The following is a 13,486-nucleotide window of genomic DNA, read 5'->3' on the forward strand; positions in this document are numbered from 1 at the left end:
TGGCCTATAATACTTCAAGAGGGTTTTTTAGTCAGGGTGGAATGGTCCTTACAACATCATGTGAAGTAAGTGGAAGTGTTCCCATGTTGCATTTAGGCAGAAGGTAGTCTGGAACAAGCAGAGAGAAGTTTTGACTTGCTCATGGTCACAGAGCATGTACAAAGTTTAAAAGCTGGTTTAAAAAAAAATACATACACACAACAACAACAAAACTAGGGATAGAGCTCAGAGTTACTGGTTCCCAATTCAGTGCTCAGACTGCTAGCTAATGCTGCTTTTATTATTAACTGCAATTGTGCAGGACAACATTAACAAATGACTTTACACTGTAGTTTTGGACAAAGAGACCAGAGAAGCTCTTCAGAATACTTATAATTTGACTAGCGTGCTGGCAGGAGTGGTTCACCGAAGCTCTACAAATCCTAATGATCCAGTATTGTTACAGGTAAGACAAAATAATGCTTAATATTTTATCTGTATCCTAAAGTTAATTCTTCTGAAGAGTCTGTTCTCAAACATTTATAACAAAACCAAAAATGCTATATTTTTAATAAGCAGGGATCCCTAATAGAAATCATGCATTTTAGGAAACTCAAGGTCAGGAATTCTCACAAAAAATGTTTTGGTGGCCTTAGCGTGCAGCCACCAACTCTTGATGGTGGCTGCTCTGACAATGTTTCTTAAAATATTTAACTTGAGGAAAAACAAATATGCACATATACATGTCCAAATCACAATTTATTTAAGTAGGGTTTTTTGCTGTCTCAATAATAAAAAATAATGTACAATTGTCTCTTCTTTACTGGACATAAACAGAATAGAAACAAAATAAGGTGCTTTGCATGGTCTTGTCTTTTTTGTTTTGTTTTGTTTTATTCCTTTTTTTAGACTTGCTAGCTAGTACAGACGCTAGTACACCTTGCGTAACTCAAATTTTGCGTAAGTCGGAAACGTATACCCAACAGTTACGGAGCCCAAAAAACCCTCCTATTTCTAGCTTACGGAACTTTTCTCGTAAGTGTGAATTTGCGTAAGTTGGGTCTTGCGTAACCTGGGGAGCATCTCGGGAGCATAAGTCTGGGGAGCATAAGTCTACTGCTGTGAGAAAAGGAGTACTTGTGGCACCTTAGACTAACCAATTTATTTGAGCATAAGCTTTCGTGACCTACAGCTCACGAAAGCTTATGGTCAAATAAATTGGTTAGTCTCTAAGGTGCCACAAGTACTCCTTTTCTTTTTGCAAATACAGACTAACACGGCTGTTACTCTGAAACCTGTCTACTGCTGTGAAAACTGATACTTGTATGTTTGCTAATATACTTTAAACAGCAGACTTACTATATAGCTCGGAGGCAGTGAAGAGTGATGATAACAAATATCACTTTTCACAGCAGACTTACTCAGCCCTAGCACGAGCCGGGCAATAAATTAAGCCCTGGATAGAAAGGTGGGTAGGGAGGCAGTGGGGGCCAGGGGTGATGGAGGGCTGAGGGAAGTGCCAGGGCCCGGAACATTTGGGGGGTTGGTGAGCCTGCAGCCTGAGCTTGAAGCCCTGCAGCCAGAGCCTGCCACCCACCACCCCAGGGTGGAAGCCCATGTCCCACTGCCCCTGGGAATGTGGGCAACTCACATCAGCTGCCTGCTCCTCTGGCGTTTGTGGCTCCAGAAAGGAAAAGCCACTTCTTCCCTTCCTCAATTGCTGTTCAGGAGGCTGTGGCTGCAAGAAGAGCCCTTGGTGGCCGCATTTGCGAAATGCTGCTCAAGGTGATCTCCCTGATATATAGAATCAAAGTATTTAAGTTGTATATTTTATTTACTGTCTCAAAGTTTTCTATATCATCATCATCGTAGTATCTAAGTGATGTACGAATGGTTTTAGGACTACTTTTCAGTATTTACTTATGGTAAACTGCTTATTTACTTTTATCTTGTGTTTTCACCTCGCTCTAATTTACAAAAACTATTAACTTAGAAATTGGCAATGTTTACTTCAAGAAATGAGTGAGGGGGGAGTGGGTTCATTTTCTATTATTTTGAAGCAAGTATTAGCTTTTAGGATATCACTCTTGATAGTCTGATATCTCTCTGCTGTCTTGCATATTTCCATCTTTAAATTTTTGTTACAGACCCTTTTAACCCCCCATCTCTTGCGGCACCCTTCATTTGTAGATCTCAAAGCACTTTACAAAGGAGACAGACATCTCTATCCCTTTTCATAGATGGGAGAATGAATGATATAAATACCAATAGACAGTGATTCTCTGGTCAACTTATTTGTGTCTACTCTAACATCAGTCATTAATGAAAGGAAAACTGGCTTTTTCCCACTGAACGGTCTGCAGGTTACTTACAGCGTGTCCATGTTTTCGTTTTGCCATCTGTTCACTGCTGTTTGAAGGCGGAACCAGACCTATCAGACAAGGCAGAATGGGAATGGCTGTACTTTTTTAGACCCTGCCATATATGTTCTGCCACCAGCAGCTTCAGGCAGATCCTATTCATTCTTCTTAAAGCAGTCCTCCCCAGATTGATTTCACTGGTTCACTCTTTATTAACCCAGAGCATTTGGCAATGCTTTTTTTAATCCCTGTAGATTTTCTTTTAGCTGGTACTGGTCTCCCAGCTGTCACTTCACTGCCATCCTTGTTGTGTTGCAGCTCTCTCTTTCTTTATGGTAGAGAGAAAAGACAGACAAAAGAACAGGATCTGCCTACAATACTGCACTCCTTTGATGGTGTTTAGACAGGGATCTGCAGGGACCAGATTGAGTCACCATTGGAGCCCACCTCTTCTGATCTAAGGGGACTCTCCACAGGTCAGAGGGCCTGTGGGGGACTGTTAAGGCACTAGGCGACTGAAGCAGCTCATGGGTTTGTCTGGTGTCTAACATAGGAAAGCTTCTCTCAATATGAAAATTCCCATTTAAAATAGCAGTGAAGTGTTGAGGGTAGTGGCAACCAGCATATTTATATTTTTCCCCACTTCCCTAACTTAGAAATTCTAAGTTAGGTTATGTATTTGGGTGATAACCTTGGCTATGCTATGTAAAGGTTTACAGTCAAATCTCAAATTAGCTACTTTGGGAAGTTGAGTGAGTTGAGTGAGTCACTGTCATTTCTCTGCACATAAAAAGGGGAATGGGGGCGTATTTATAGTACAGTTTGTAGGAAAATGTTTTTTCCCTGGGAAAATTTTTGTTGTAAACAGACATTTCCTATGGAAATTTTCCATTTTGACAAAAAAGCCATATTCCTTTGGGGGAAAAGCCTTCATGTTAAAAAAAAAAATTATACTGTTCTTCTTAGTATGCATGTCTGCTTACAATATACTATTGCTGTTGTGGATTACATTTTGGAGGTCTCTAAATAGTTATATGGGATTTGTTTAAAAAAAAAATAAAAAAAATTCAGGAGCCCCACTGAAACCCAGTTAAATATAGAGAATCCCTCCACCTCATTGCAAGTTTATTGGCCAAGCTGTGTGGGAGAACTGGGCAACCTATTTCTAAGCAATTTGTATGTGTTTGTGAGCATTCAAATGTACTAATCCAAGATTGTTACCTTGCTTTCATTAATTAAGTAAAGATATGCTAGGTGAATATCCCACATGTATCAATACTACATTGTTTCTGTAATACCATAACTTTATACTTAATGAGATCTAAATGTGATCAAGTCTCAAAATTAACACTGCTTGTTCTTATGACTCATTAAACTGTAGAGAAGTATCCTCTAGTCTGAACACCAAATGTCCACGTTCTACAGTAGAATGCCGTGGGAAGGCTATATAATTGACTTCATTTTATTTCTTCAGAGTATTCAACTTCTGCAGAGATTAACCTACAATGTCAGAGTTTTTCAAGCCAGCACTAATACTGATGAATTGATTTTATTCCTAATGCGTCATATGTAAGTATGTGTCCAATTTTCTTTCTGGGGAGGAAATCTTTAGCTAAACACATTTCTAAACTTTCTTTAATAGCTTCATTAATGTGTTATTTCACAAGCTTTGGATGTAGCATAAATTATGTAGTAATTGCTTCTAAATTACCAGACATTTGTCTCTTTCAAAATGCTATTGTTGCAAAGAATATTCAAAGATGGGGCATTTACTTATGATTTTCAACAGCTGGTAGAGTTTAAGGAGAATTTGAGCTTTTTGAAGAAATAAGTCAAAAAAACTAAAATAGCAGAACACTTCTGCCTGTCATTTAGACTTATTTCACAATTTGAACCACCAACTCTACAACAAGCTCTGTGCTGGCAGATCCCTGTACCTGTGTAGAGCTCTAGTGACTTTAATACATGCACCTGAAGCCCGTTGCCGGTTCAGGACCATAGACATGAATGAACTGTCATATGATTGGTTTCACTTTTGTATTGTGGGTAGCTTTCCCATACTGAATATGCATTGCAAGTTTATAAATGTCCTTTTAATACATGACTGTAATTTGGATGGATGTTTATATATAGAAGGAGATTTCATTGAATTCTGAATATATAAATGAAGCTAAATGGCTGTAACCGTTAAATTCTTAAGTCCTGTGGAACTTTTTTTAGTCAATCAACAGAAGATGAATTAACGATACCATGTTTGGGACTAATGGCAAATCTTTGTCGACACAATCTCTCTGTTCAAGCTCATATAAAATCTTTGGTAAGAAACTTCTCTGATTATGTATTTTCTCTTCTGGGGATAGAGGAAAGGAAGAGAGTAGTCGGAATCTGATCATTTGAGGACTTAGAGCTCCTTTTCACAGACATCCTGTTTCTCCCCATCCCTCATGCAGTGATGATTCCAACTTTCCCTCCAGAGCTTGCAGTCCCACTTTATCCCACTGATCGTTTTCCTCAATTTTAATGTGAAGCGCCTACTCTTAGAATCATAGAATATCAGGGTTGGAAGGGACCTCAGGAGGTCAGGCTCTTCTCTGTGCTTTGTCCACACCATTACCACCTAGTTCAGATTGCACGTACTGCTTCCACGCTTTGTTAGTGAAAGATTTAAGTTGAGGTCTGATTCTGACCCACCAGTTGAGATCTTGTGGGAGAAGCTAAGTTTTGTCAGTGTAAAAGCATGGCATCTTCTTTATATCTTTAACATTAAAACAGTCTCATGTTACTATTGTAGATGGATTTGGATAACCAGTGTTGATTTTTGGCATAACTTGAATACTTAAGGCTTTTGCCCATCTGAGAAGAAAGCAAAAATCACCCGTCATCTTGGTGTTGGATTCATGCCCTTATTCAGCATCGACACCAGTTTATTCAACAGTAGTATACTTTCACTGTTATTCCCTCCACTACACAAATTAATGTTAAGTGTGGTTTTTAGTTGAGTGATGAATTCCCAGCAAAGTTGAAAAACTGTGGCATTTTATGGGGGGGGAAAGACAGATTCCATGCCATTGGAATTAATCCAGGGGGCCAGATTAAAGTGAAAAGGGAAATCCACATCTCAGTTAGCTTCTCTGCAGACTCAAGCAGACATCATCCTGTTGCTTTACATTTGGCTTGTCTTGGTTGTTTTTAGATTTCTCTACTATGATATAGGCTCCAAACATATTTTTTAGTGAAAGCTGAGAATTTGGAGCATAATTATGTGCCATGAGGTGAAGTCTAGTGCTGCAGAATTAGAGTACACAGGATCCTACTTAAAAGCCTAGGGAGTAGTTAACACCCTTCAAGTTACTCCTGGTTCCTTAGGGCAAACTAAAGCTAAAATTTTCACCAAATAATTCTCACCCTAATTAAGGGAATAAAATGGAAAAGTGAAATGTACCCTCAGCTTTTCCAAACTATTTAGGAGCATACATAGATATTTCCAGCATGTGGGGAAGTTAATCCTTCCATAGATGTCATTGAAAGTATACCTCCATTGTAACCCTGATATTTATAAAGAAAAAAATATAGCCGAATTAGACAGGAATCGGGTGTCCATTTATGATAGCTATCTTTTATCTATAAAGACATATGTTCATGAAATGGCATTCCATTCATCTTGTAAAATGAGTGAAAATCCTTCCTCCCCTTTTTCTTTACCATTCAAGTTTGACTTAAAATTTCTGTTCTAGAGGATACTTTGCATACCGGTATGTGCCTTAAGTGGAAATCACATTTTGTATATTTCCCATGTAATTCACTGACCTTTTTCTGGGTATCACCTTAGAATAGTTCTTAGGCTAGATTGAATCCTTGTTTATAAAACATTATTCCAGACAGTTCTATCAATTATATTCTCATCAAAACTGTCAAATGCTAATGAGTTTCTCCTTTTTGCTATAGAATGACGTGAAGGGTTTCTATCGTACCTTGATCAGTTTCTTGGCCCATAGTAGTTTAACTATGGTCGTGTTTGCACTTTCGATATTATCAAGCCTGACTTTAAATGAAGAAGTTGGAGAAAAGGTAAGTAAATATTTCGGAGTCTTGTAATGAAAATCTCACTGAAATTTGTAAACTTTGAGTAAAACTATCGAGTAACCACAATGACTGAGTCGGTTGTTCTGATTGTTTTGACTAGTGGGAGATGATTTATTGGTGTTGTAGCATAAATAGCTCTCATTTCCTTTTATTAGCTCTTCCATGCCCGAAACATTCATCAGACATTTCAGTTAATATTCAACATTCTTGTAAACGGCGATGGCACACTGACAAGAAAATATTCTGTTGATCTACTCATGGATCTGCTGAAGAACCCCAAAATTGCAGATTATCTCACTAGGTATGACTTTGCTTTGTAAAATTAGCCAGTTGCAGTTTTAGACTCATCTTCAAATAATGATGAAAGAAACTTAACATCCTGAGTTCCTATTTAAAAAAAGGTTTCGGAGTAGCAGCCCTCTTAGTCTGTATTCGCAAAAAGAAAAGGAGTACTAGTGGCACCTTAGAGACTAACAAATTTATTTGAGCATAAACTTTCGTGAGCTACAGCATCTGATGAAGTGAGCTGTAGCTCACGAAAGCTTATGCTCAAATAAATTTGTTAGTCTCTAAGGTGCCACAAGTACTCCTTTTATTTAAAAAAAAATGTTTAGATAGAAACATAAAATACAAAAACAAGCTTCAGGAGAAAGTGATTTTTAAACTGTAGCTTAGTCTTTTTGAATATAGCAGTTACAAGATGGAGGATGTTTCCTTTGTCTTTTATTTCTTCCTATTGGCTTTTCATAACTATTCCAGGGATGTGGCTGGAAGAGGGCATTTTAATCCACTGCTGTTCATAAATGTTTAATCGAGTAACTACGTCATTGAAGTAAGAGCTTAGTTTACTTTTTCTCATTTATAATCTAGATATGAACACTTCACCTCATGCCTCAATCAAGTATTAGGCCTTCTTCATGGAAGGGATCCTGATTCATCATCAAAGGTATTTTACAGAGAGAGAAACTATGGAATCTAATTTACCAAGCATTTGGCCTAAATCAGGAGCTGCTAACTTCTAATACTGTCTCTAGATACTTTGCGGCCTTAACCAAATCTCTCTCACAGGTATTCAGTCCTGTTAAAATCAGTGGGAGTTGAAGGTGCTCAGTATATTCTGGGATCAGGCAATTAACCTCTGTGTCAATTTCACTGTTCATAAAATGAAATAATTCCTCTTGTTTTGAAGATTAATAGTCATACAGCAACCTGAAAATGTTACAGGTTAAATATTTGCAGTTGTACCTTGCATATAATGTAAACTTAGCTATTTTTAAAGGTTTTTGTAAACCTTCCTAGAATGAATTTTACAACATGGCAGACGATAAATGCTAAAACATTTTAATGTGTTGGACATTGAGTCTACTAGTGAACAAAAAGATACATTCTCGATATGTGAAGGTTCCTAGAGATTCGTTATTTGAAATCTCTTTTGTGAATGTGCACATTTTCATCCATTAATATCCTATTATATATACGTGTGCACTGCCAATAGGTTGCTGGGCAATAGTCTTATTGTTTAACATCCAGTGTGCATGGGCAAAGTATTTATTTATTTATTTATTTATTTATTTTAATAACCCTTATATCTTGGTCAAATTAGTGCGGTTTCCATCAGACCATTTAAAGGGATATCTACATCTTAGGGAATTTGAACCTGCTACCTTCAAAGAAAAATAATTGCCCTTAAAAGAGAGCAAGCATACCTAATTTATTTAATAGAATAATATTCTGAGAGAGCTGCAAGCAACCGAGTGATCTTTTGTAATGGATGATTCATTTTTAATGAAAAGGTGGATATTGATTTAAATTAGATTTTTTTATTTTAATAATTTTTTTTAAATGTAATTTCAATTAAATTTGAATTTCACAACCTATTTTAAGGCCTAAACTGGCTAATCTATTAATTTAAATGACTTTAATACTCAAACAATACATGTTTGCTGCCAAAATTTTAAATAGCGACAAACTACTGTACTAGTGGAAGTCGCTGACTAAATATCTGGAATTAGAATTAGCTTGAAATCCTAAACCAGCTTTGACAGTGGTGGCTGCTTGTGCAGGTGTGAGAGAGTATTTTCTTCATTTTGTTTTATTCAGCTAGTTCAATTCAATGAGTAGCTCATTTAAAATTGAGAAACAGACTGGGATCTGAAAAAGCTTGTTTTCTCTTCGAATCTATGAATAAAAATCTGAGAGGATGAGGTCTGCTAGTTATATAATCTTGAAGGACATCGTGACCAGGAAAAATCAGTTCAATTAACTTTATTACAGCTAATACTTACGTTTTAATATATCCGTTTTAAATGCAAAATATGTTTTGATAAACTTTTTTTCTTATGTATCCAGCACTTTAAGGTAGTTAAAAAAATTTAGCTTAAATAATTCAATTTAAATTTCTATTCAAGTGCAGCCTGACAAGTCACAAATTGAAGTTAATTTAGTCAATAAGAAATGCATTATTCACCATTTTCTAACATTAACGTAGCTTAAATTAAGAATCTGAATATATGAAATTGTTCAAATGTGTATAGTGCATCCTCTTAGTAGCAAAAAGTACCAAATTTAGTGTAAAGGCTATATTTAGTTGCAAATGTTTTTATGGTTAAATGCCAATGAAAATCAACTTTTGTTTATAATCTTGTTTTGCATTTGTACTTTAGTTATTTTCCTAATCAGTGACTTAAATCAAGATTTCCTGTTTGCTGTATTAAATCATAATTAAAATCAGTGATTTAAATCACTTTAAATCAATCCACCTTCATGGATATGCTGAGACAACCTCGGCAGTAGATGTCACTGTGCACAATTCTAATAAACAATGTATTTGCTTTATTTGCATGACTAAAATATTTAACTCCTCATGTACTTCTGATTTGTACAGGTCTTGGAATTACTACTTGCTTTTTGTTCAGTGACTGAACTGCGCCATGTTGTGCGTCAGACAATACTGGAGCCATCTGGTGTGCCAGTCTCTGGAAGTACCAGATTCACAGCCCGTTCTAAACCTTCAGAGCCATCTATTGTTTTAGTGCACTGGTTAAACCAGCCATTGGAAGGATCTGAAAACTGTTGTGTTCTAACTTTAGAATTGTTCAAGGAGATATTTGAGGTACCAAGACTGATTTTAGTGGTCACCTTGTATCTGAATTATATGTTATCCAATTCAGAAACATATGCGCCTGTATTTTACCAATCATAAATGGGGTATCACATACATGTTTTTATTTAGAAAGCAAAGTGTGATGATAAACCCTAAGTGTTATTGCTGTAATGTTTCTTTCTAGACTTCTGCATTTTGTAACCCGGTTTTCCACTTAAGAAGGCACTGTCAGTCTAGATCTTATCTGATATACATTAAAATTGTTACCCAAATGCATAAAGTCTTGCATTTGGTTCTAAAATGTTTAGAATACAAAATTTCATCAAGAAATAATAAACAATTGTAGCTATTTTGAAGGACTTGCAGAAGTGTGGTGGTCTCTGCTGATTGTGTATAGTTAACAAGTCTTTCCTCAAATCTGATGATGCTGGTCAATAGTTTGAAAAGTAAATCTAAAAACAGCATGATCAGTTGGTGGCAGAGCTGGAGAGGCCCCTATGCTTGGATGCATGAATGTCACTGGGACCAAGGTGAGGAAGTTAGTAGGCTGATCTAGGGATAAGAGTAGGTTGCACATCCTTGATTGGTGGTTTAAATACGGAATCTTTATGTGTTTTGCTGCAGGATGTTATTGATACCGGCAACAGCACTTCAGCTGAACGCTTTGTGGATCTTTTGCTCCCTGTCCTCCTTGATCACCTTCAGTTGCCAGAACAGAATCTGGATGAGCTATTAGCAAAGAAGAAATGTGAAAGAATAGTCAAAGTCATTGAAGTCATGCTAAATATCCTTATGCAAGTTATTCCTGTTGGCTGTATAACATGAGCTCTGTTCTTGTAGGATAGTATCAGTTGCTATTTTTTTAGATATAAAATCGCTTTTTTTTTTTTCAAAGATATTAAGATGACCTGAAATTAATAGATCTTAATTAAAAGGAAACTTGAAAATTAAATTTTCCTTTTCTCTTGCAGCTTGGAATCTTTTAGGATGAAAAGTACTCTACTAGTTATTGTAACCAGTTGTGAGCTGGAGCCGGTTGGCACCGGTTCACTGGAACCAGTTGTTAAGCCAGAAGTTGCGCCTTAGGCGCCGACTCAGTCCGTGCTCCAGGGCTGCAGCACCCATGGGGAAAATTTGTTGGGTCCAGAGCACCCACCAGCAGCTCACCTCCGCTCTGCCTCCGCCCCTGAGTTATGCTCTGCCTCTCTCTGCTTCACCGCCCCCCCGGCTTCCCGCGTTCGCACAGGAAGCCTGGGAGAGCTGAGAAGCAAGCAGTGGCTTCGCTCTCACGCCCAAGGACAGGAGGTGAGCTGGGGCGGGGGGGCGCGAGGAGGGCTGTCTGGGCTGTAGCAGATAACCCAAGGGGGCGGGGCCACGCAGGGGAACCGCTTCCCACCGCAGCTCACCTCCGCCACCCTGGGCCTGAGCGCGAAGCCGCCGCCTACTTCTCAGCCCTCCCTGGCTTCCTGCGCAAACAGCTGATTCACAGGAAGCTGGGAGAAGCAGAGCAGGACGGCATATTCAGGGGAGGAGGCAGAGCGGAGATGAGCTGGGACTGGGGGTGGGGAGCTGCTAGTGGGTGCTGTGCACCCACCAAATTTTCCCCGTGGGTGCCTAAGGTGCCACTTTTGATGTGATCAGTCGCTCCCCCTGCTCCCTCCCTAGCTATGCTGTCCCGCCCCTAGGAACCAGAGGGACCTGCCGGATGCTTCCTGGGAGCCGCCCCAGTTAAGCACCGCTGGGACTCCCCACCTCGCTCCCCGGCAGGTCCTTCTGGCTCTTAGGGGTGGGGCGGAGTGGGCACCCACTACGGTGGCCCACGAGACCCTTCTGCCTGGTTCCAGGGGCAGTCAGGAGACAGGGCATGAGGGGTGGATGGGGTACGGGTCCCGGGGGGGCCACGACCCCCTCGTGGTGTGAGGAGGGAATCGGTTGTTAAGATTTTGGCAGCTCATCACTGATTGTAACCAATATACAAAGATCACCTTATTTAACATTCAATACAGGTGCCTACAGAAATGTGGCAGGCAGTTGTTTAACAGCACATGGTACCACTACCCACAATTATGACAGAAAATAACCTTTTCTAGTTGAAACTGCAGGGGAAACTTAAGTAGCACATACTTGCTAGGTTGCTTTTGCAAAAAATCCATGGATTTTAGATGATCGGAAAAGAAGGAGGATTATTTTCAGAGTAACAGCCGTGTTAGTCTCTCACAAACCTGGATTTGTGCAGGAAATGGCCCACCTTGATTATCATACACATTGTGAAGAGAGTGGTCACTTTGGATGGGCTATTACAAGCAGGAGAGTGAGTTTGTGTGTGGGGGGCGGAGGGTGAGAAAACCTGGATTTGTGCTGGAAATGGCCCAACTTGATGATCACTTTAGATAAGCTATTACCAGCAGGAGAGTGAGTTTGTGTGTGTATGGGGGTGAGGGAGTGAGAAAACCTGGATTTGTGCTGGAAATGGCCCACCTTGATTATCATGCACATTGTAGGGAGAGTGGTCACTTTTGATAAGCTATTACCAGCAGGAGAGTGAGTTTGTGTGTGTGGTTTTTTGGAGGGGGGTGAGGGAGTGAGAGAACCTGGATTTGTGCTGGAAATGACCCACCTTGATTATCATACACATTGTGAAGAGAGTGATCACTTTGGATGGGCTATTACCAGCAGGAGAGTGAGTTTGTTGGGGGGGGGGGGGCAGAGGGTGAGAAAACCTGGATTTGTGCTGGAAATGGCCCAACTTGATGATCACTTTAGATAAGCTATTACCAGCAGGACAGTGGGGTGGGAGGGGGTATTGTTTCATGGTCTCTGTGTGTATATAATGTCTACTGCAGTTTCCGTGGTATGCATCAGATGAAGTGAGCTGTAGCTCATGAAAGCTCATGCTCAAATAAATTGGTTAGTCTCTAAGGTGCCACAAGTACTCCTTTTCTTTTTGCAAGGATTATTTTGTGATTAAGAACCTGCACTGCTGTTTGGGCAGTCTGTGTTCTGTTTCTGACACAGACTTGAGCAAGTCACTTGCTCCCTATCAGTGTCCCATCTATTTAAGAAAAAAAGTGGGGGAGCGGGGGCTATTATGCTATTTCACATCAGTGTTGAGGATAAAGTAATAACAATGTGGAATGGTCAGTTACTATGAGGAGCACCATAAAGCTTTCAATTCATGCATTTGTCAGTCCTCTTTTGTAAATTTGGAAAGATTACATCTACAGCATTAATGATCATGTCCTGTGATGGGGGGGAGGGGTATTCTTTTGCATGAGCTCTAAAGTGAAGGGTGCCTTCTTTTCAGTCATCAGTTATTTCCTGTAGCATCTTGGTGTTCTTGGGAGATTCCCATCCAAGAACTGGCCTAGGCAAACTTTGCTTTGCTAGTGATTTGCAGCTTAATATGGTATGAGTTTAGGTTTCTTAAGTGCCAAAAAAAATTGTTTTGTTTTGGAGAGAGAAAAACAAACAAAAGCTTACTCCCTTGTGTCTTTAAGGCGCTTCATTGTAATTGAGAAGTTATGTTCACTTGTCAAGTGTCTCAAACATTTGATTTTTTTAATCTAATTCAGAAAGCTTTTAGTTTATTATAATGCATAAAAGAATAAATTAGTCTGCATCCTTAACTGAATTTACTGCTTTGTGGAGATGACCCGATGAAAATGCATGTCTCTAAGGCACTGACTGCAAGCAGATGCACATCTCTTATAGAACACCAATTTACGTGCAGTGGGATTGACATTGGCTTTGGGACAAAGGTAGTGGACTCTGAACTGTGGTGAGCATGCTAAAATCAAATTAGTCTAAAACCTAATTTACTCTGAAAATGAGGGTTATAAAGTACCAAAAAAAAACTATGCTTCTGTTCAGGCTAATTTTCTTGGCAATAGAGAGCAGCACTGAGAGAGCAGAATGATAGCTTTAGCTGTTCATTGAGTGTCTTTCTTAAATTGTTAGACCT

General features: G+C 39.1%; 1 protein-coding gene across 3 annotated transcripts in view; it reads left to right on the forward strand.

Annotated features, from left to right (window-relative positions):
• CIP2A (cellular inhibitor of PP2A) overlaps positions 1-13,486 on the forward strand; it is a 34,653-nt gene that overhangs the window by 7,080 nt on the left and 14,087 nt on the right. For 2 of the 3 annotated variants that reach the window (XM_073306279.2, XM_073306297.2), the window contains exons 3-11: positions 333-445; positions 3,814-3,908; positions 4,560-4,656; positions 6,285-6,407; positions 6,578-6,723; positions 7,293-7,368; positions 9,307-9,534; positions 10,150-10,309; positions 13,162-13,303. In XM_073306279.2, coding sequence (XP_073162380.1) covers positions 333-445; positions 3,814-3,908; positions 4,560-4,656; positions 6,285-6,407; positions 6,578-6,723; positions 7,293-7,368; positions 9,307-9,534; positions 10,150-10,309; positions 13,162-13,303 — 1,180 coding nt within the window. The remainder of the gene's footprint in view (positions 1-332; positions 446-3,813; positions 3,909-4,559; positions 4,657-6,284; positions 6,408-6,577; positions 6,724-7,292; positions 7,369-9,306; positions 9,535-10,149; positions 10,310-13,161; positions 13,304-13,486) is intronic. The other variant, XM_073306287.2, reaches the window with a different exon arrangement.

The sequence above is a fragment of the Lepidochelys kempii genome, chromosome 1 (assembly GCF_965140285.1).
Source record: "Lepidochelys kempii isolate rLepKem1 chromosome 1, rLepKem1.hap1, whole genome shotgun sequence".
Classification (NCBI taxonomy): Eukaryota; Metazoa; Chordata; order Testudines; family Cheloniidae; genus Lepidochelys; species Lepidochelys kempii.